The sequence below is a fragment of the Centroberyx gerrardi genome, chromosome 18 (assembly GCF_048128805.1).
Source record: "Centroberyx gerrardi isolate f3 chromosome 18, fCenGer3.hap1.cur.20231027, whole genome shotgun sequence".
Taxonomy (NCBI): domain Eukaryota; kingdom Metazoa; phylum Chordata; class Actinopteri; order Beryciformes; family Berycidae; genus Centroberyx; species Centroberyx gerrardi.
Window position 1 is genome coordinate 16,200,723 of NC_136014.1, and position 22,789 is coordinate 16,223,511.

General features: G+C 40.8%; 1 protein-coding gene across 3 annotated transcripts in view; it reads right to left on the reverse strand.

Moving 5' to 3' along the window:
- Positions 1–2,959: 2,959 nt before the first annotated feature.
- The window catches only part of ppp2r5cb (protein phosphatase 2, regulatory subunit B', gamma b), a 31,904-nt gene continuing 12,074 nt past the window's right edge, over positions 2,960–22,789 (reverse strand). For all 3 annotated transcript variants that reach the window (XM_071900058.2, XM_071900135.2, XM_071900288.2), the window contains 13 exons: positions 17,989–18,188; positions 14,023–14,133; positions 13,808–13,900; positions 13,463–13,593; positions 13,273–13,332; positions 12,746–12,854; positions 12,549–12,602; positions 11,338–11,508; positions 10,787–10,914; positions 10,544–10,645; positions 9,026–9,098; positions 7,792–7,908; positions 2,960–6,061 (listed from right to left, as the gene is read on the reverse strand). In XM_071900058.2, coding sequence (XP_071756159.1) covers positions 5,927–6,061; positions 7,792–7,908; positions 9,026–9,098; positions 10,544–10,645; positions 10,787–10,914; positions 11,338–11,508; positions 12,549–12,602; positions 12,746–12,854; positions 13,273–13,332; positions 13,463–13,593; positions 13,808–13,900; positions 14,023–14,133; positions 17,989–18,188 — 1,484 coding nt within the window. In that variant the 3' untranslated portion in view covers positions 2,960–5,926. The remainder of the gene's footprint in view (positions 6,062–7,791; positions 7,909–9,025; positions 9,099–10,543; positions 10,646–10,786; positions 10,915–11,337; positions 11,509–12,548; positions 12,603–12,745; positions 12,855–13,272; positions 13,333–13,462; positions 13,594–13,807; positions 13,901–14,022; positions 14,134–17,988; positions 18,189–22,789) is intronic.

Consider the following 22,789-nt stretch of genomic DNA (forward strand, 5'->3'; position numbering starts at 1 on the left):
AAAGGAGGCTGTCAGAACATCATAATCAGAAAAGCAACACACCAGATTTCAAGTACAAACGGCACAGCACTTTCACTGCAGGCAAAAACAATGAACCTAAATGACCTCATCTCTGAGCACAGGAAAAACATAAAGAGGAGGTGGGGAGGGGGGGTGATGAGAGAAAGAGGGAGATACACAGACTCATTTAACCACCCACAAGCCGTTGACGTATTTTGATTCTCAATGACGCATCAAGCCCATCAAAGGAATATTTTCTTTTAGATAATTGGGATGCAGTGTGTTGATAATGAGGCAAATTGGGTTATTTGTGAGAGACAATTTGCATGCTCATTAGGGCAGTCATTTAGGAGAAACAAACTATTTTGCTGTTAATTTAAATACGGGTGTCGATCTCTGATTCTAAATGGTAGATTCTGTCGAATGCAATAAGATTAAACCCATCAAACAGAATTTGAACGAATATATTAACGACATGACTGAAGAGAGTTGAAACGGAGAGGCTTATTCAGACAAATCTTTGACTGATGCAGTGTCTTTTGGAATGTATCATTATTGTCATGGTGGCGTTTTAGAGGTGAAAAAGGTGAGAGACCGTTTGTTTTCTCGTCCCTGTGCAGGTTAATTTCGGTTCAGCGCGGTTCCCAGCAGGGGTGCTAGACACAAGAGGGGCGGGCGGGTGCCAACCGCGACTGCTGTCTCCAAATGAATGGGGAACTAAGTGACCTCAGACAAGCCAATTAAAGAGCTTGAGGGCATCTGTGAATGGCTGATGATGACGCCTAGCAGCATCTCCTATTAACTAGCAAGCAGTGAAATCTGTTCATGAAGACAATATTTATACATGTTTTGATTGGTATGAATTCAGTCAGAATGCTGGTGCTGATTTGGTCGGTAAAGTAAGAAGTAACAACTAATGTGTCGTCTTTAAATATTTCAACCAATATTTGATTTCAAACAAAAGCACCTACATGCAGCAATATCCCTCATTTAAACAAGAGACATGGAGCCACATTTCTAATCATTTGGATAAAATGCAACGAGTATAACATGAAAGCATTGCCAAATGAGGCTCGTCTTTTTGATTTGTTTTTCATTTAAGTTTACGTGAAAGTGATTCCATGCACGATATTATACAAAATGCCAGAGGAAAAATCTTTCTCGGAGGACCACTCTACTTCCAGCCATGGGCAAAAAATGTATTGTCTTTAATGTTCAGGACAATTTGTGACTTAAGTGATGAAAACAGCAAACCAATATAAAAAAAAATTTCTTTTCAAGTTTTGAAACTGAATTTCAATTATATAAATAAAAAGCTAAAAAAAAAATTACTAAGCTTGAGACCTTGAGCCATTTTGTGTCAGAAATGTTCTATTTTTGTGTTTTCAGTCAGCTGATCTCAGTCTCTTTCTACCGCCAAGAAAACATTCTCCAATGTATGGTCGATCTGGCAATCTAGTGTATGATGACTGTATGAAGTAGTTGGTTTCAAAGGGCAAAGACTATACTGGATTGTTTTTCTCAGTTTTATTATTCTAAAACCCCCTAAATAGAAATTAGCACAATGCACGTATGTGGATGAAAGCGATATTGTAACTCAATCAACAGCACAATGACCAGAAATGAAGGATGTTTCCCCATTTCCTCCAGAAGGTGGCATCAAAGGACTGCATTTTGGTTTGCCATATGAAAGAAAATGCAATAAGGAAGGTTACACTGAAATTGGCTTTTAGGTTGTTACACTTTTGTAAACATTCTCCTAAAATTTGAAAAGAGTCTTTGTGTTGTTTCTTGGCTGTTGAGCTCAAGGAAAATGGAAAATGCAATTAACTAAACTACAAATGCTATCCTATGACATCATATTTCATCATCAGAGAAAGTTGTAAGAAAATGTAATATACCTATATTAAATGTGTACCTCTCCATCCCAGAATTATAAATATTTAATAAAGGTAGGGAAAAAAAAAACACTTCTTTCCTCTGTAACCCCCAAATCAATACTCATGCCGCCATGTTGCCTGAAGCATCAGTAGTCAAGAGGAGCTGCTTAACGCCCATCCCAGAGTCTCTTCTGTAGATGATGCTCAATAATCACTCCTCTCCACTACCACCTCCTCCTCTCCTCTGTGATCCGCAAACCTTTGTTATCAGGACAGCAGGCAGCATAACGTCATGAACAAAGGAGATGAGAAAAGCTGTCTCCTTCGGCACCCCTCCAGGGAGTAAAGTATGATTGTTTGACATGTGATCAGCCGAGTCTGTGTAATGCTGTGCTTCTTAGATGTGAGATGATTGGACAGTCAATTAAGAGAAAAAAAACCTCTTGAAACGCCTTCAAGATCTGAAAGTTTATGCAACATATCTTGGTACATACAGACTAGAACCCTCCTTTTAGAGGAGATCTATTTGCATCAGGCGATCAACCGACATTTCAACGATGATGCTGAAGGGCAGATGCTGTCTCGATTTATCCCACCTCCCTTCTCTTCCCTCCAAGTTACTTCCCGATAGATGAGTGGCAACGAGAGAGGGAACGAACGAAGCAGCTGTGAACATTTTTGGAATGCAGCCAAGCTTCCCTGTAACCTTCCCTTGATCTATTTGTCTAAAGTCAACAAGAACAGTGAAGGGAAGGAAGGGAAACAGTTGCATTTTGTCGTTTGACAATAAGAACGGAGGGTCATTGTCTAAATACCTTTCGGTATTGACCGCTGTTTGAACCAAGTCGATGCTGAGCAAGTCTTGACAAGTGCTTTTCCAATTAGGAGGGATGTGTTAGTATGTGTTAATGTTTTGGGGACAGCTTGTACCGTGAATGTGGGATGTCAAACCCTACAATGGGAAAGGCTGTGATTCTGGGCAGGCCAGTGTCCATCTAGAGTGCTGAATGGCAGAAAAAGACAGTTTGAATTGGACTGGCTAATAATGACACGCACAAAGTTTTTTTTTTTTTAGGATGAAAATATAAAACTCACATGTTCTCTTTATTTGCCGTATATAGATAGATGTACACCACTGGAGATTTGGATAAAAGCACACACAAAAAGCTAATGTATGTAGGATCTCAACACATATGTCTGGAGGTGGAAACAAAAACGGAAAGATGTCAGATTACAAATCGATAAAAAACTATCCAAATTCTATACGGTTTCTAAATGTAAATAGTCACATGTGTTGAAGTCTGTGCCACATACCAACTGTCTGCAGTTGCTAATAACCTCTGTATTCTGTACACGGGGTACTTTGTACAAAATATGAAATCTACCATTTAATAATAGTTATAACATAAAAGTACATTATATGTACAATATTAGATGAAGCCATTTAGTACGAGACGTATACTAAAGGACACTTGCAATAATCATTCTTTTCAAAGAAAACAAAAAACAAAGCTTATGTAAAATGAAGAGAGCTCCAAAGAAGCCATTATTAAAGCCATTTCATGAAGAACAACAGTCACCAACGGGACAGTCCTCTGCTCCAAGAGCACTGGATGACAACCAGCCCTGTGCTGTGCTACTCGTACAGCACACCAACAATCCCAGAGGATGCGGAATACTGAAGGGGTGGAAGAATTTTTTCCTTTTATCAAATCCACTGCAAGACTTGGGGTAGGGGATGGGGTTTTGGTAAAAGCATAAAATCATTGGTGATTGTTATTCTTTAAGACAAACAAGGAGAGAACGAAACAATGTGACCGTGGTTATTATTTACAATTTGCACATTCAGTCAAAACACTGACGGGAGGTTCTGCAGGCAAAGGAAAAATAAAACCACAACAAAAATAAGTTGCAAGCATCCAGAAGCAGATCAAAGAGATGTCCAAATAAAGATCCCTAAAGGGTAGTAGGCTTTTACTGGGGAAGTACAGCCAGTGTGCAGGTCTGGGGGGGGGGGGGGGGGGGGTCAAACAATGGTACTGCCGAACAAGGACACAAATTAAAAGTGGAATGGGATAGAGGGGGGCACAGAATGAGAAGTTACAATGGGAGGTGGTTTCCTCTCCCGCGTCGGCTAGCTCTTATCAGTAGGCACACAGGAGAGCTGACCCCACACACCGAGACAGACAGCATCACGGATTTCAATTAGTTATTTCAGTTATGTTTCTATTTTCTTTTCTTCAAGTTTCATCAGGAAGTGCTTCTTTGTTGAAGTGGTTGGGGGCTACTCCTCTGCTTCTCCTCTCTAGCTTCACCACTACAAATCTGCTTTGTAGATTTAACAAGGCATGTGCTGTAGTCAAAGCAGCTCAGATGCACTTTGCTGTTAACAAGGTGTGCGAAGTACGGACTTGAATGCATCCTTCTGGAAACTAATGTTACAATTTTAAACGTTTGGCATTTAGATAACGCTACTACTCTACTCTCAGCTGAGCCAATATCCCCTTAGACTATAAAAGGCACTGTGAAAAGAAAGGCTTGTGTTTGACCTCTTCAAACCAAACATATCTTGTCAATGAAGCAGTCTAATCTCTAACAAGCTTTTTATAAAGAAAAGGGTCTTGCTTGAGAAGAGTAGAAAAAGCAAGCTATCAGCACAATTCCCCCCAGAATATGCCCCCCTTTGATTCCTCTTGCAACCCCACTGCGATACGGTGTCTGCATCAAAGTGGGAGTTTGTAAACTCTACGACTACGAACAACATCTCTCTGACCTCTCGTAAGTCTCATGAATGACGGTGACAAATAGTGTGCGCTAATGACCATGTTAAACACATTACCTAAATGACTGGGTGACCAAAAATAGATCCACAGGGATTCAGAAGCACGTGTGTCCCTTGACAAATCCCCTCTCATGTAACTGGCGCAGCAAACCAGGCTTGAGCTTGGACTGGTTCCGAGTACCAATCAAATGGATCCAAACGTGTAATTATGATGAACCATTTGACCATTGTTTGAGCCACCAACACACACCGCAACCTGTGTTAACTTATTGCCTACACAATTAGAAAAACAGTTTAGGAAAAAAAAAAACTATGTTAAGTGAAGTTGGCACCAAACTATGCTTCTACACAGGAACGGAGATCCACTGGATGGAAGAACCTGGAACCTGGACCTCTGTCAGGCCAGCACTTTCGGATGAACAGAACCGTGTTACAACGCTTCTAATCCGGACACAGACGCACGCTACTGGCGAGTCCGAGATGACCCTGTCCTGATTAACAAAAAGATCCATGAATCATTGCAGGGCATGGAAGATGGACCGGGGGAAAAAAAAAAGCTGAGGATAGCTCATAATATTCATACTATGTAGGAAAAAATATAAACAGCTGTCTAGTTTAAATGTTATGAGAAAATAGCTAATGTTAAATATATAGAAACAATTGACATTTTTATTATCAACTGATTTTTTTTTTTAATCAAACTAAAGAAATCCTCTGCTGAGGTTACAGTTGGGGGCTCATATTATTTGTACAAGCACCTGACATCTATAAAGAGGAGGCAAGAGAAAGACAGCTCACATACAGAAGAACAGAACACCTGAGAGAAATGACCAGAAGGGGGCAGCACAGCACCCCTAAAACATTAACAAGTTGAGAGGAAGGGACAGAGGAAAAGAGGGAGGAGAGAGAGAGAGAGACAAAAACACTATCTTGGGCGAAGTTCAGGGCACGGTGCATGTTCTGGTCATGCAGGACCGTCCAGCACCACTGACATCTCTGCTGGACTACAACTAGGGGGGGTAGGGGAAATCGGTCAGGGCCGAGCACCACTTGTCCCGACAGAATTACAGCCAAACCAGGCTTAGATGTCTGGCTACAGGCATTTTCAGTGTCAGGTGGAGCTGGGACTCTTGTGTTCAGTTCTGTGTTGTGCTGGGCTGGACTGAGATACCGTAGTTCTATTGTTGTGCTGGCCCGGGCAGCCGTGGGCCTGTGGTTCCTCTGTGGATGCTGCTGCTGGTTTATGGTGATCTAGGATGGTCTCTTAGTGGCCGTCATGTGTTGTCAACATGTCCTCAGCCCTCCGGTGCGTCTCCAGGGCTTTGACAGTGGAGATGTCCTGGGGAAGCTCTGATTTCCTCCGCATCAATGGACGGTCCCTACGCTGTTCCCTCTGGAGCTGGAGAGATGGGGTGAGGGAGAGAGGCAGAGTGGATAGGGGTCAGTCACATTCAGCACAAATACACACTGTAGAGGTGCAAAAATAAACCCTCACAGACATACACAGATATGCACACTTGTGCATCTACAATCTACAGTGGGGACCCCCACTCATACATCCACTCTTGAACTTTCTGCACAGCAGTTTATGGTGACCTAGGCTGGTCTCTTAGTGGCCGTCACGTGTTGTCAACATGTCCTCAGCTGGTGAACAGAAGTGAACAACACAGTGTGATATTCATCAGTGTCACCTTCCCACCTTTGAAATCCGATCCTGACCAAAGAAAAAAACATCAGACTGCCCTCTCAATCACCCTGTTCTTACACTTTCAACAAACACATAGCAAAGAATGGCATTTCAGTATCATACAATCTGATCCAAACAAACGTGTCTCACAGTAGTTGCACAACAGATCCGATTTCACTAGGCAAACAGTTTGCCTCCATTCATTGTCTAAGAGAAGCGAGGCGGCAACATGAACCAGGCCCACAATGTGACGAGAAAAGTATTATGCAAATGGACACAGCAGTCGCAGTGCAAGAACCAATCACATTCAGGTAAAAATCCAGCTTTCAAATCCACCCGGTCATTACATTTTTATTTCTAGTTCCTCTTTGTCTTTGAATGGAAGATGGAAGATGGTGGTGTCAGGATTTCCCGAATTATATGACCATGTCTGTCAGCTTTGAATAATCATCTTGACAAGCTAAATAATTTATGAAGGAAAGTGACAGAGATTGTTGTTCTTCCTGGAATGTAACATTACCTGAAGTAACCTCAAATATTTTAGCTGCCAACTTTAGCTCTAGTCGGCTAAACAAGTAATGTTAGCTTGCTAGCCTACCTATCCCATCACATCCAAATAGCTGTAGCCATTTAGCTAGCTGGCTCGCTAGAGAAGCATAATTTCAAGATTACACTTTACAGATATATGATTTGATTTGGGCATAACGCAATGAATAAAATTATAAAATACAAAATAGGCCTACATAAACAAATACGAGACCGATACTTGACACAAGACACACTCAGTGAAACGCCTACAAGTGATGACTTTTGACATGGCGCAAAGCAAAGTGGATGTATCCACTGTAATGGATAAGGAAGTGTGGCCAGTTGAAAGAATAAGTGGTTGAAAGGAAAGTACATTAGGGCCATGTTGGAGACAAGGTGACTGATAGTCATTTGCAGTGGGCATTAGATTGATTCCTGGCCATGAGGCAGCTTCTAATCCTCATGATGAAAGTTTTACTTTGAAAGCAAACAAAGGAAAAAACAAGGTGCATGAAAGTAAAAACTTAAGTAACTTGCTAAAAAATGTGTCACATAAGCCAGCCCATGAGTGTGTTTTTGTAGAGGTTCGTTGGAGGGCTTGAGAGAAACTTATAACTGAAGCAAGAATAGACAAAGATAAAAGCATGGAAGCCTTTCTCCAGACCGCCAGAGGATAATACTGACCAAATTTCAGAAATGTATTTTAGCTAGAAAAAGCAAAGTGAACAACCCTTTCAACTTCTCCATTAAATCCTAGCACTAAGCCTAGCAAAAGTTTAAACAGGGCACGCATATTGTACATCAAGTCTCTGTGTGTTATTTGAGCACCAACCACAAAAGCCTACAGTATGTCACACCACTGGCACACATGCGCAATCACTGCTACACCCACAAACCAACACCCCATTCCTTACCTGTGTGGCTTCCTCCTCTACCGTTTTCTTTAGCATCTGGACATCGTCTAGCAGTGGGCCGTCTGTCTCCATGTCCATTGGACTGCCCAAACCTGCCGCGTCGATGTACAACAGGAACTGTATAGGGACAAGAGAACGGGAGGAAGGACTGTGAGGCACTGGAAGACCAAAGTAAAGGGGAGGACAGACACATTTAGACTAAACAAAAGGTTCAATAATCTCTACATTTTTTGTAATATAGAGTGCAATTATTGACATTCATGGTTATTGCAGTAGATGGGTATTTCAATAGGTCTTGATGTCTGAAGCTGTGGTAATGTGGAGGAACAGGTGTCTCTCATGCACAATCACACTCAATACATGAACCTGTGTGCATGCTCCTGCTTGTCTGTTAACCACAGCCGCCCCCAGGTGTCAGCTGGGTATACACCAGGCTCTCTTAGTACACAAGTAGGACCTCTGGCAACACTATATGCATTTGCCTTTTCTAAGCAGAGCAAGGCTTTCGGGGCAACGGGTGAGGATTCACAACATTCAATTCCTGAATTTACAACTATGCCACAATGTCGTCATCCATGCAATTTAAATATGATTGTTTGCACCTGTTCAATTATTATTATTATGCAATTATTCTTCCTGCATTCCCGCAAAGAGAGAATTTACCACACATGCTATCTGTTCAATTGCAAACGCAATTTAGCACGTCTTATTTGGGATTTTAGTAAATCAGGCCCTTACTGACTAACTCTTATTGCGGTCATAATTTTCAAAAGTCAAACAATAAATAATTACTACTTTATTACTTTAGGGCGTAGCTACAACCCTAAGGCAAACTCTGCACAGCATCTGTACTTGTTGTCGCCTGATTAAAAACCAGGCAAGGTTTCTCTATGCAAGGTTTCTCTGCCTGCTTCTCCATTTCATTTTCATTTTGGTTTTGACACAGTGTCAACTGTCAGCTACCTGATGAAGGTCTGTGGACCGAAATGTTGTAACCCTTAAATAAAAAGATTGCAATTGAGTAGACATTGTGCGGGACTTCTTGTTCAGTAGTCTCTATTGGATTATTTTTATATATATATATATATATATATATATATATATATATAAGAAACACTTCAATATCACCAAATTAGATGATTAGAAAAGATAAAATTGCAATACATGATTATCTACGAGTAGTTGTGCAACCCTGGCATCAATAGGACTGCTGTGTTAAAGGCTCTCTGCTCACCTGTGGGTTTGACTTGGCCAGATTCTCAATCTTCAGCCACGCTTCTTCTCTCTCTTTCCACTTGGCTTTCTCTCTAACACACAGAACAAAACACAGACAAAATCATTAGAAACTGCTTTAAAAAGGAAAAATCTACCGTCAGATCCTCTTACACTGTTATACATCAATCTGTGATGTTCAGTGCATTCCTGAAGTTTGTGTTGCAGTTTACTTTTTTGGTGTATCCTTGCTCTCAACCTACTTCATCTTCCCCTTCAGTTAGTGATTTCCTATGTTTCCCAGAATGACTTTCTCTCATTCTGTCGCTCTTGTGACACTCTTCTACTAGCCTGCTAGTCTGTTTTTAGCACACACATGCTCTTTCTAGTGGCATCATGGCAGAAAACACCAGCCTGACAACTATATTACTACTCCTCCTAACTGCTCCTCCAAGTGATTGGAAGGTATCTGGATTCCCCCGAACACCAACTCAAATCTTTCAGGAAACTGAAAACCTGCACGATGTGAATCAATTATGGAGAGAATCCGTTTGGAACACCGTTCATTGTGCCCTGCTTTCATGTGTCAATATTAGGTAAATTTCATAATTTATATTTGAATTTCAGGCAAATTTGACTCATTTCAGTCAATTCATAGTCAAATTTTATTTTAGGGGCAATTGACAGCCTTAATACGTGTAGATGGAGAGAGCAATAGCAATATAACAGTAAGAGCAAGAGAGCGAGTTTTTCCAGGCGAAAACAAGTGAGACTCGTGCTCTTTACTCAAAATGCAACATGTCTTGTGGCTGCATTGCATTCTGGTCTACTGAGACTACTGTCAATGGAGAAATTGGCATCTCTGCCTCTTCTACGATGAATTTCTCCCTATATGATTGTTAAACGTCAGTGCAAAATTGTGAGTCTATTAAGAAGCCCTTGCTCTGTGATTCTGAAGGACTGAAACTAAAACCTGATGTTTACCATATAGCTGAAAAATGTTCTGCTATCAAACTCCATTGTAGTTGCACTGGAAATATCTGGATGCAACGTCACGTTGTCTATTTTTGGCCACAAAATGGGCCCAGAAATGCAAGAAACATCACCAATAGCTGTTAGCTTATGTGTCAAAGTGTTTTAAGGTAGATTTTTAGTTTAAGTTATAATAAGCCAATCCACTAATGCATTTTAATGTCACTAAATTATGTTCAATCATCTGCTTTGACACTAAGCAACAACTTAATAAATAAATTACAGACTTAAAAACAGGCAGATATTAAACATAGGCAAGGATATGAATAAGTATTATAAAATTATAAACTTTATAAACCTACTATAAGAGGAAACTATTGAAAGTTGTGAATTTAAAATGACACCATTATGACAAAGCAGCTAGTGATTCATGCTAGGACTCTTGCTTGACAGTGTCTGAAATTGCTGTAAATAGAGTACTGCATTCCAACTCTGGACTGAGCGGTTATCACCCCCTCTGCTCAACATACAGTATCTATCTAAAGCAGGTGGCAGGCTTGGGCCTTACTTGCTTTTCTCTGCCCTGAACTGCTGGGTGCAGTCATCAAACAGTTTCTGGTTCATCTCCATAAAGAGTTTCAGAGCATTGTAGATCAACCCATGGATCGTCCTGCAAACACAAACAAGCAGAAGATTACGGAGGGGCAACTCGATTCACGTTCTTACACTGCCATCACATCTCATCATCAGAAAGAAAGGCAGAAACACACGGAGATAAACAGACAGTGGAAAGACAGTGTTTGTGACTCACTTGTTCCAGTGGGTCTTGGAGTTGCGGTAAAGGGCTGGGAACATGATGGGCAGAATCCTGGCGGCATTGTCACTGATCAGGCTCATGATGTACTCATTGTTCCAGTAGTACAGCGCTCGCTCTGCAACCTACAACACAACACATTCAGTTTATACCAGTTACATATTTGTACACATACTCAACTTTAGGGCGGAAAACAGCAGAAGCGACACACACAGATTGCAAGGTAAACCTAAGCACTAATCCAGCTGGTTGAAAAACACATACCTATGCATGTGCAATACATATACCATAAACATACACACACACACACACACACACACGTCACGTGACAACACATTCAGTTTATACCAGAGTTACATATGTACACAGACACAACTTTAGAGAGGAAAACAACAGAAGTAACGCACAGATTTCAAGGTACATGCAAGCACTAATCCAACTGGTTGAGAAACACATACCTATGCATGTGCAATACATATACCACAAACATACACACACACACACACACACACACACACAGATCACGTGCACTGAAATGAATGTCGGACCTGAAAGTGCGGGCTGGACACACACTTGGCCAGCTGTCTGAAGAGAGGCTCCATGACTTTGACAAACTCAGAAGGCTCAATGACATCCAGGATCTCCTCCAGTTCATTGAGGAACATCACCTCCTTTGGACTGTGGGTCTTTGGCCAGTACTTCAACAAAGCCATCACCGTCTGCAAAAGACAGGACAACAGGCTTACAATGGGATTGAGAATGACTTTTGGACAGGTGATTTGTCCAACTGATTTTCTGTGTACAAGACCACAGACAGAATAAGCAACATATTCGGAGAGATACAGCATACACAGTAATGTAGTGGGCTCACAATGAGGGTGACAAGGCTATGATTCAAACAATTCAAAAAAATTAAGAAAACAATCCACAATCATGGTAGCCAGAAGGAAAGCACTGAGAATGGAATCTGAGGCTGAGAAATAGATTTCTTTGTATATCAGTGTTTGTCTATCATGTGGGACTGAAAATGTAAGCAATGTTTCTTTCATATAAATAGACGACAGCCTACTCCTCTACTTAAACCCAATAAAATAGATAAAGTTTGTTTTCCTATCTATTGCACTGAAATCAAACAAGCCAAGCAGGTAAATGGCCTACAATATTTAGCAAAAGTTTCTAGCATAAATTGAATGCATTTTCTCTGGCCTTTTCCAAAACCTTCAGATAATAAAGCTTGGCAACCCAGACGGCATATTAAAGACTACTTCACATATTTCTGACGGACAGCCAAATTTAGAGATAAGCACCTGTAGTCTGAATATGAATGATATTCCTCGTGCATCTCAACCTTTCCTGAAGAGCGTGCCCTAAGTCAACTAAACTCAACCTGAATGAAGTATGTAAAATTTGTAAGCATTAGTTTTAGAGTTTATTAGCACTAATTAATGACGGTGGTGTAGTGTAGTAATCTGTGACGCACACAGGGAGGCTATAAAGCAGCAGTAAAGTAAACCAGTTTTGCACAGTTGCACATCACATGCAGAAACGCTGTTCTGATCAATACTAACAGAGGACTGGCAATCACCAGACTAATCACATGACGACTGAGCATGCTAATGAAATGGCATCAAACAGAAGACTGAAGCAAGGGACTCTTTGTGTTGATAGAGGCATTAACTAAGTTTAGCTTGGGTAGACAGGATAAGCGTAAGTCAATCAACGATAATTGATTTTCATTCATTCAATAATCAAATCTTACCGGTTCTGTGAGTGTGCTATCCTTCTCTAGGAACTGCACCACACAGTAGGCCAGCTAATGGTGAAAGACAGGACAAAAAGTTATTCATTCGAACAAAATCACAGCATGTAAAACACTAATTTAATAAGGTTTTCTTCTTAGAAGAGCAACAGAAACTTAATGTTCTTGCACAAAAGTGAATGGCAAAAAATTGTCACCTGTGGGTGATAGACACTAAGAGACTTGACTTTGTGTAAAGGCAGCAGAACTTTCAACAGGAATATCTTGTGCTCCTCTTTCAATGGTAATGCAAATCCATTGATTATGCTGCGAGGATCAAAGAGAAAGAGATGGTCATAAGGGAAATGCAATGCTATAGTTGTGCTTAGGGTGGGTGTAAACAAAATTCTTAACCAATAGCTGATATTGTTGTTGGCTTTCTTTTAGTTTTGCCTACTCTCAGGCAACAGAAATCAATAATACTACACTGCTGAAGATAGTACCTATTAAAGCCATACTAATATTAGTGTTATTTTTGGCAATCAAAGATAATGACTCAATTGGACTCTGGAAGCATCAGAGACAGGAGACAAAGGCTGCATGTGTCTATATGAAAGTGCTTCTTTCTACTACTGAAAACCATTACTGGCAATGAGGCAAAAGCAAAATTGTAAAAAGGTGCTATGTTTTAAAGTTTAGTGTTCAGTATTAACAGTGAAATGTGGTATTGATGCACCTCCCTTACCTGCCTAATATTTCCAGTAATTCTGCTATTCCGTTATGATGTTCAGTTTCATAAATGAACCTGAAAAATAACAAGCACACCAAAAACATGAGGATATGTCAAGGTGATACATTTATCAAAATAAAAATCCATTAGTATTCACAAAAATAACACAAGTGTCACTAATGCATCTAACTCAACCACTACTCACCTATAAAATATGTTATTAATTTGTTTCCTGATGTACGCTCGCAGGCCCAGGAACTTTCCATAGATGCGATGTAGAGTGGTCTTTAGAAAGTCTCTTTCTCTGGGGTCTTCACTGTCAAAAAGTTCTAACAGCTGGCCACCAAAAAGACAAACAACAAAAAAAACTCACTTCACAACAGAGACACTGATTGCAAATTCAACTGAGCACTCTAATAATTTCAAATACAAAGATCTATCAAAAGAGAAAATTATGCTCAAGCATCATGGATGTTCATACTTTGCCCTCTTGCTGTCAAAAACAAACACCTATAACACTGTATACAAACTCCCATTGTTAAACACTCACCTGCATTACAAATCTCTGGTCAATATACTTCTTCGCTATATTTGGTTGAAAGTCCGGCGACTCTAAGAACCGAAGGAAGAATTCATAGACGAGCTGCGGAAAGAAGGGCAGAGACTTAAACACTGGACAGGAAGAGCAGAATGGGTTGATTTTCATCAACTCACAATGAGCAACCAAGGTGGTGTCTGGGTGTGTGTGTGTGTGTGTGTGTGTACCTGCAGATGTGGCCATGCAGCCTCTAGCGTAGGCTCATCTTCCTCTGGGTCAAACTCGGCCCCTGTGGGGTTGGACGATGGCGGCAATGTCCTAAACATATTCACAGAAAACTGGGGAACAGACAGAGAAAGGTAGGTCAACACAACAATCCGCTGAAAATCCAGAGACACTCAAGACAAGGAGTCCACTGATACCACTCTCCATACAGATATCAATTACTGATCCAATCTCTTACTTTTACAGAACAAAACCATTAGTTTGGAGTCACTGGACAATGACGACTTTGCTTAAATACATTTTTCCTCAAACTGAGATATCCAATAGCCTTGTATGTGTGAAAAAGGCAAAAAATCAAGTCGCTTTTTTCTTTCTTTAAATTTTAAAGCATTTTTAATTTTGCTAAGAAAAAGGCTATATAATTACCATTTTCTATTATTGTTTTTTTTTTTTTAGATAGGGAATTAGGGAAAGTTGGGAATTCTTGTGTTGCTAAGCAACAAAATTAGAACTAGGGGATATGTATTAAAGGGGACACTGCTGCAAATTTATGGATTCTAGTGGACACTGAATTGGTTTCTAAATACTGCTTTTTGGAAAGCTTTTCAGTGTGAAAACACTGAACACACAAAAAGGCTAGCGAGGACAGATATTCTCAGCGCAAAGAAGATTCACACATTGCCTGCTGAAGGAAAAAGCAAGGAAAGATTTGTACCTACAGCACAATAGAATATGACAATAGACATGACAAGTTTGAATTTCACAGTGGGGCATTTGCCCTAACAGGGCATATTATCACAGTATATCATGGTGGCAAAATGTTCACAGTAAGCATCATAAGTTAAAAAAAAAAGTTAAACTGGGTAACAATTCAAGTCAGTAACACTATTAAGTATACCATTCATTTTGGTATAGTGAAAATATTTTATTCTGAACTCTGTATAGTATCTTGAGCCTGGCATATCATCCCACCCTTGAAGATTAGCACTCTGTTATCATTTACCTGGATGATGCATTTAATTCCCGAGATCTTTCTGCTCTAGTCACAAATTGGAAAACCAGTAAAGCAAACCAGTTTTGCAAACTAGGACAAGGAGCACATGCAGGGGCATGACAGAATGTCAAGACCTTTTAGAATGGCATTTACGGGCATTCTTGTGTCTGTCGGCTTTCCTCCTTTAATGCAGTTTTGTTTTCCTTACAACCAGCTTATCTAACAGACTGTGAGTGTTATATTTACCAATACACAGGATATGATATAGCCACTTCTGCTATTATCCTAGGCAGAGCACCTATGTAGAAACCTGACTTGGATTTTCAAAGGAAAAAATAAAAAAAGGCAGGTATTAATAAGAGTTAATAACAATTTATCTACTATTCCTGCAGCATGCTCAACAGGTGATTGTGGCATTCACAATCACCCCCCCCTGTATCGATCAAACCTACACTCACCTTCTCTACACTGCAGTTAAACCTGCACTTATCCAAGGTGGGAAATTAACACTTGCCATTGCCAAATGCAGGTAAACATTAGCACTGGCTGGAAAGTCTACTGTACCTGCCACTTTGACAAAACATTGTCTGAATTGCAAAAACCTATTTGACAGATAAAATAGTGAACACGACAGATGAATTTGCACAGCCACAATGTTCGTGGGTAAATGTTAAAACAGCCACTGGTGCAATATTCTATAGCCTCTGTTAACCTGGTCTATCAGCAGTTCATTGTCCCCAACTGTTGCTTTTGAGGCATTACTTAGCAGCAGTCTACCTAAAAAAGAAAAGATCTCACAGAAATCATACCCAAAACTCCCCATTTTGTACCATGACGTATCAAGAGGTAGGACATTGGAGATACTGATTGTTTTAGTAATAGTTAGGCAATAGTTAGGCATTTTAATACATCTTCCAAATCTGCCATCAAAATGTTAATGAGAAAACGCCACATATCTTTATGAAAAATAATGAATCAAAATTAGAAGATTGGCTGTAATTTGCCTCTCTTGCTGCTCTGATCAATTAACACGTTTAGTGGCAATGCCAGAACTGGGAAACATCCATCCATCTTCCGTCTCAGTGTATTCTCACTCTTCAGAGAGCACACTCAGACACTCCCTCCAGAGTGCCGTACACCAGAGGTCAAGACAGACTCGCTCATGATCATGTTTATATTCTTACTAGAAGCCATTTCGTTCCCCCCCAGAGAATGGGACTAATGGAAAAAAGACTGTCACGTCATCCAAAGGTTGACCAAAATGCTGTGCTAGAGCTTGAACAGTGTGGCATCAATCGTGCTCTGAAAGAACAAGGACTTGTATGATAAAATAATGTGTAGGCCCTTACCATAAGAATACACTCTTTATGGCTATAAAGGAGTTTGTCGTGTCAATCTCCACACTTTGATGATGAAAGCCATCAGTGGACTTCAAAGTGTCCTTGTCGTTAAGGGGGCAAGGGAAGGGGGCAGCCAGGAATAAGAGTATATTTTCATGCTGATTTGGCAGCACCCTTGCATTTTCTGCTGCATTGATCAAATACAGCAAGGACAAGGAGAATGGGGGTACATTTGCACCTTGATCATCTGCAGTTTACCATGTGGCATTGAGGCAGGGCTTTGATTAAGATCAAAGGCTTTTTTAATTTGGCTGGGGAAAGCGAACCTGGCACCATTACACATCCAGGCCACGACCTCAGTGGAACCCATTTCAATTAAATAAAGATACAGTAGCAATTTCATGACAGTCGGACAGTGACTGAGTACAGCCCAAGAGAAAGGACCGGGTTCAGATCTACACAGGTAGCCACTACGGATGCTCCCATCTATAGCAAGCTCATAAGGGACAACACTCTGCAAACACCACTAAGTGATCACTGGAGGAAATAAATAAATAAATGTATCACTTTAGACCAATAATGTCCAATAAAATAACATTCCAGAAACTGTAAGAGTTTTATTACATTGGCTGCCATGCCAGACTTTACTTCGAGCAATATCTACAGAATGGCTTACCAAAGACTAAAAGGATAACAGTAGAGTTAGGTTTATGTGACACAGATCCTTTGGTTCAAACTGAGGTCAGCGATGCTCATGTGAGTTTCCTATGACTCAGTCAGGAGCAAAAAAATAAGAATAAATGGGTCTGAAATAACCAGCAAGTACTCCTGCCAATGGCAACCACAGTAGCTTCTCTTCCCATGGTGCAGAAATAGAATAAAATCCAGATGAAAAGAGTAGATCTGCGCATTTATAAATGGCAGACCATTTTGTATCTCTTAATGGCATATCAAATGGATTGAGGAATGCTACAGTTGCATTCAATATATTGAGTCACAAGGCTCTTCTGTGGTCATAACCTTTGTGAGAGATGGCAACTCATGAACATGCAACTCAAGGGTTAACAGAAGTGACCATTCCTGTAAGAAACCCTGTTTCTAGTGCCCGCTTCACTGATCTGAGGCAATCTGACACAACCAGAAAGGCTGCAATTTATGCAGTGTTTGGTTTTTAACCATACTATGTTACCCATAATGGACGATTGTGGCTGTTAATTTACCAATTTAGCGCAGATCTTCATTTTTGGATAACCCCACAAAAATGTTTAGATTAGAAGATTAAATAGGTGATGTTTCAACCAGGCTGTCGTTAATTTGGCACTTTTTATGGTGTGTTTTATCCTACTTGGGTGCCAAATGGGTGGGGTGTGCTACACAGGACAATACAATGTATCCCAGGAAGTTTGGGAAATTACAAAAAAGTATTTTAAAGACAGTTTAACATACATTTCTGATTTCTGATGAGTTGCAATGATGCAGTAAACCCAATCAATCTAGTACTCTATGCAGGCTGAAACAGTTACTATGAATTATTTGCAAATGCCATTTGACTTGAAGTGTGGCTTCAACAAGTTTCGTCCTCATCCCTATACTAACCAACATCCATCCCGAACCCATTCTGTTTCAGTACTGACCATGTGAACCACCTCTGGGTAGATGGGCTCTGTGATGACATTCCTGTTGTGGGTGATGTACTCCACCATCTCACTCAGCGCCGCCCGTTTCACTTCCTTCCATTTCAGATCACTCAGTGGGTCTGAAACAAAATCGAAGAGGACGCAGCACTGCCGCAACTTCTGGATGAACAGCTTCTCCTGCTCTGCAGGCGGAACATCTACAAGACAGAAAGGGAAGGAGGGAAGGAGGGAAGGCGGGAGATAAGGAGTCAGTCATCGTGTGTGAAGATTTTGCTTCGGCTTCAAAGGAGAACAGACAAAGTTCCCTAATGTTCTTTACAAGACAGATTGCTAATCCTATTTAACACCAGAGAGAACACCAATGAGGTGTGTCTACAGACACTGTATCTGAAATCTGTCTCTCACACTAACAGAGCAGTCACAGACCAACATCTCTCTTGTTATACTAGTGTGTGTGTGTGTGTGTGTGTGTGTGTGTGTGTGTGCAGGGGGAGGGGCGTGTGGGGTTTAAGCTTAATATGTAGGAAAATACATGTTCACTAGCACTGGACACTGCACTGTCAATGTTAGACAATGTTAATCTGTTACGCTTGCAATAGTGTAGTTCATTAGTCAACATGTAGTGACTTACATCAAAGATTTCATAAATCACTAATTCACTCGTTCCAAGACCGTCACCACAAAATAAATAAAAATGTAAATGTTCTAAATCAGCCTCCAGGAATATGGTGGCACACCTGTCTGTCTATAACCATTAACTTTTCAAGAATCATTACAACTTATTGTAGCCATTGCACACTCATCATTGTCAATGAGCCAGCCATCATTCTGTGCCTACGTGCATGCATTAACGACCACACAACAGCAGCCTCAAACAAATCAATGATTATTACAAAGCAGTCAAAACATTCTCACTCGTTTCATTATTATAGGCTACAGTCTGTAGAGATGACAGCGCTGGAACTGGAAAGCTCACTTTCACTGAAGGAAAAACAATGCTGCTTGCTATTTTGCAATCGTTTTTTTACACTACGGTTTTGGTTATTAGTATAAATCTATGCTTTATACTCTTTCCATATCTAACCTGTCAAGTGCCTGGATGTGAAAGCCTAGAGCTTTGACTCTTAAGGTTTGAAGGAAAACAGGAAGACGAACACACTTAACGCCCCTTTCCCCTCCCTGCTGAATTGGTACGCAGCTGATTGACAACACAAAGTGAAGCTCTCCTGCTCAAAGAGTTTGCCTCAATTGGTCAGATGCCCAAGCCACACAATTTACCCTGAAACCAAATAGCAGAGTAATGGCGCTATCAATATTGCTGAGATTCTGACATATTATCTTACTCATTTATGTTCACTCAATATAGAGATTACTTTTGCTGAATTCAAACAAAATGTCAATTTATACAAATTAAAGCCACCGTAGGTTTTATGTCTTCTTCGCAGTCTATGGTTTCTGAGTCAGTCTACTCTCACCATGAACAATCTGCATGTGTACATCACCATGGTGCCACTGCCAGGGATAGGACTTTGGACCGGGGGGGTGACCACTGCTAATAGAGATGCATGCAGGCTGCTGCTGCCGTTACACTGGATACTAGGGTCAGTTTGAATCGTATCCTGCTGATTTACTGATCCTATCAACTGTGGCTAAGAGTCGTGTGAGCCTTACTGACAGATATGAAACGGACTAACTGTGTAAAGCCAATCTGGGAGTCATGAGAAAACAACCCAGATCAATTAGCCAACTCTTTTTCTACAGAAGAACATTCAATTCAAAATCCAAGTGAAACCTAAACGATAGTAAGCAGCCTGTTATTATTCTTGCAAAAAATGAGCTGAAAAGCATTAAGACAGTGGGAAAGGTTTAGATATGCAACAAGTAGGGCCTGCAGCACAACTTTATCACTGTAACAACAAATTCCCAGAAGACACTGCAAGCTGTTCCCACAATACAAAACCTCAAATCTAGTCTGACACACACAGCTAGCAGCAGCCTTTTAACACAACACATGCTGGTTGGTGGACACTTTCCCCAAGCTGGTAAACTGGCCTCGATTCTAGAAAAGACATTGACAATTCAGCAACTGGCCTTGTTACTCACCCCAAACAAAAATAGGCCGACTACAGTACACACAGCCCCGATATAAGATTGATTTAGGTATCACAATAAGAAGCAATTTTTAAACCACAGCAGGATATTGTACTGACACTGAATCAAACCAGGAGTGGACTGGGTGCCACAAGTCAAATTACCCTCACCTCACATAAAAATATATAGACTCAACAGTGGCTAGTTGTGAGCACAGAAAAATGAGCATATTTCAAGCTGTTATGACAGCAACTACAGTCAGTAACTAAAATATGAATCTAGGCCAGTCTAGGCCTATTGAATAGCACAATAAGGTGAACTCCAATCCAAGAGAATTACAAGAATGAAGACTGTTGTACTTTTCTTAGGGGTATTCAGCATATTCTGCTTTTTTTGTAGTAAATGCTCTGCCTTTATCACATTTTATGATGACAAAAAAAGTGGGTTGTGCAACGCACACTCGCTTCGATAAAAAAAATCTGCAGTAGCTGCCACTACCAGCAGTACATGGGTACAACTCACAAATTAAATTAAAATTAAATTTCTAAAAAGCAGTCAGGGTCATGATCCAGGCTCCACTCTGTATAAAAGGTTTTTCTAAAGCGGCCAACTTTAATGTAAAAATGGTGCTGGCAGTTGGCAATCTATTACACAAAAATGGTGAAACACTCATCACTTCCAATGACATCACCAATGTTCAGTTAACATCCATATGAAGGGGCATTGTGTCCAATGATGGATGTTTCCAAAACATTGAGCTGACATGCAAATTGATTGAAAGACCAGGGATTCTGCAAAACACCAGAATACTTTATTTAGGAGGATGGCTGGAACGCACCATCCTCAAACTGCAGCCTCTTGCAATGAGGAAACTGCAATAGCGAATACTGCAACTTCTAATTATTCATTCATTCATTCATTTATTTATTTATTTACTGCGCAGGCCTCTTTTGAATATTGAAAGTAAAAATGCTAGGTACTTAGGAGCAGCTTACTTGTCCAGTATGGTGCCTTGGAACTGGGAGGAGTCAACCATATTCAGTGCTAAGCATTTCTAAGCCAACATTCAGGCACACTGAAGCATTCTGACAAGTCTGTCAGTGGCTTTGTGGTAACATCATATTCACTCCATCCATCCAACTACTAACCCACAAACAGGGTTTACCCGAGTGCATTACAGGCCAGGCGTGCCACCTGGGTTAATTTGCTTCCCCACTAGGCTTTGGCTGCCACATCAAATGGAGAACCATAATTTAGGATACAATGGAGTATTTTTTGATTCTGTCTTACTGCCATCAAGCTGTCATTTTCAACTGTGTAGGGCAGTTGCCACCAGGCCATACAACTTTTCTGGGAGAAAACCTGCTACCACTTTATGCGTCTTCTATTGTACCGCTGCCCTCTGTGTTCCCTCTCTGGCACATGCCTGTTACTAACGAGTTGAAGCATGTGTCCACCCTTTCACCATGACTGTCTTATCTCATCTACCCATGTGCCAAGAGGTTTACCTCAAGCCTGCTCCTGTTACACAACAGCACTAGGGTTTCTGAACAGGCCTAAAATATTAAGGGACATGCTGTGCAACTGCAGACTTCACACACAGGCCTCGCTGCATGGCTGGGCCCATAACCTTTACTCGCATACAGGCTCCAGCTTGTAGTCGGGGAAACAGGCTATGGACACAAATTGCTCTCAGGCATAGATCTGGCATCCCATTGACCACTGGGGAAGAATATGTACCAAGCTGGTAGTAGATGGGGCAAATCCATAGTCTGCCCCAATGCAGACATAGGTCAATCAATACAAATTTGGGCAGTCTGCGATATGCCAATATTTGCTATAGTTACGTTCAGGCTTTTCATCTTCTTCAAAACCCTCATATTGAGTTGAAGGCCTACATGAGGCCGTTTTTGCACCCACGTAAGTCACCGCAGAAAAACAAAAAACTCGGTGCTTGCAGCAATAGTCAGTAAGTGTGTGCTGCAAACTTTTATGGGATAGGCTCTATATTTAAATGGTTGCCAGTGCATTGCCACAGGTGTTTTTGGAGAAGACATGATTACAGGGAGAGTGACAAACATCGGCCATGTTTTGTCCTACTGGAACATTCATTCACAGAAGCAGCGCACGCATTCATTCAATATTCGTTTCGGTTTTCCGTGCTGAACTCAATACACTCAAAATATTTGTTGTGGGTCCCAGCTTCAGGCTTCTCTGACTAAACAGTGATTTAAAGGCCTACTCTGAAAAACAAGTCTAGCATTGCCACTTACATAGCATAGATCTGTCAAGTGACACCACACATACATATACAATACAGACACGCACACCCACTGACAACAGGCTCTGACCTCACATCCTTTGACATCAGCAGTCTTGGTGGGGGATGGGAGACTCAAAACTAGCCCTCCTCCTTCTCACTCTCCCTCCCTCGCTGTAGCTAAGCTATGCAATGCACTGGCAAAAGCCTTCCTCGTTGACATACAAACACAATCCCCCGCTTCCTCCACCAAAGATACACATGCCACCAAGACAAAGAGGATAAACACTCTCAATCTCTCTTAATAACTTCTAAAAAAGTAATTTGACACAAATATTTTCCTCTACAAAATCCCATTTAGCAGCTACAGTTGCTAAATGGCAACAACATTCTTACCCACCACCCCTCGACACACACACAGACAGAGCAGCAAAGGAGGCAGATCTC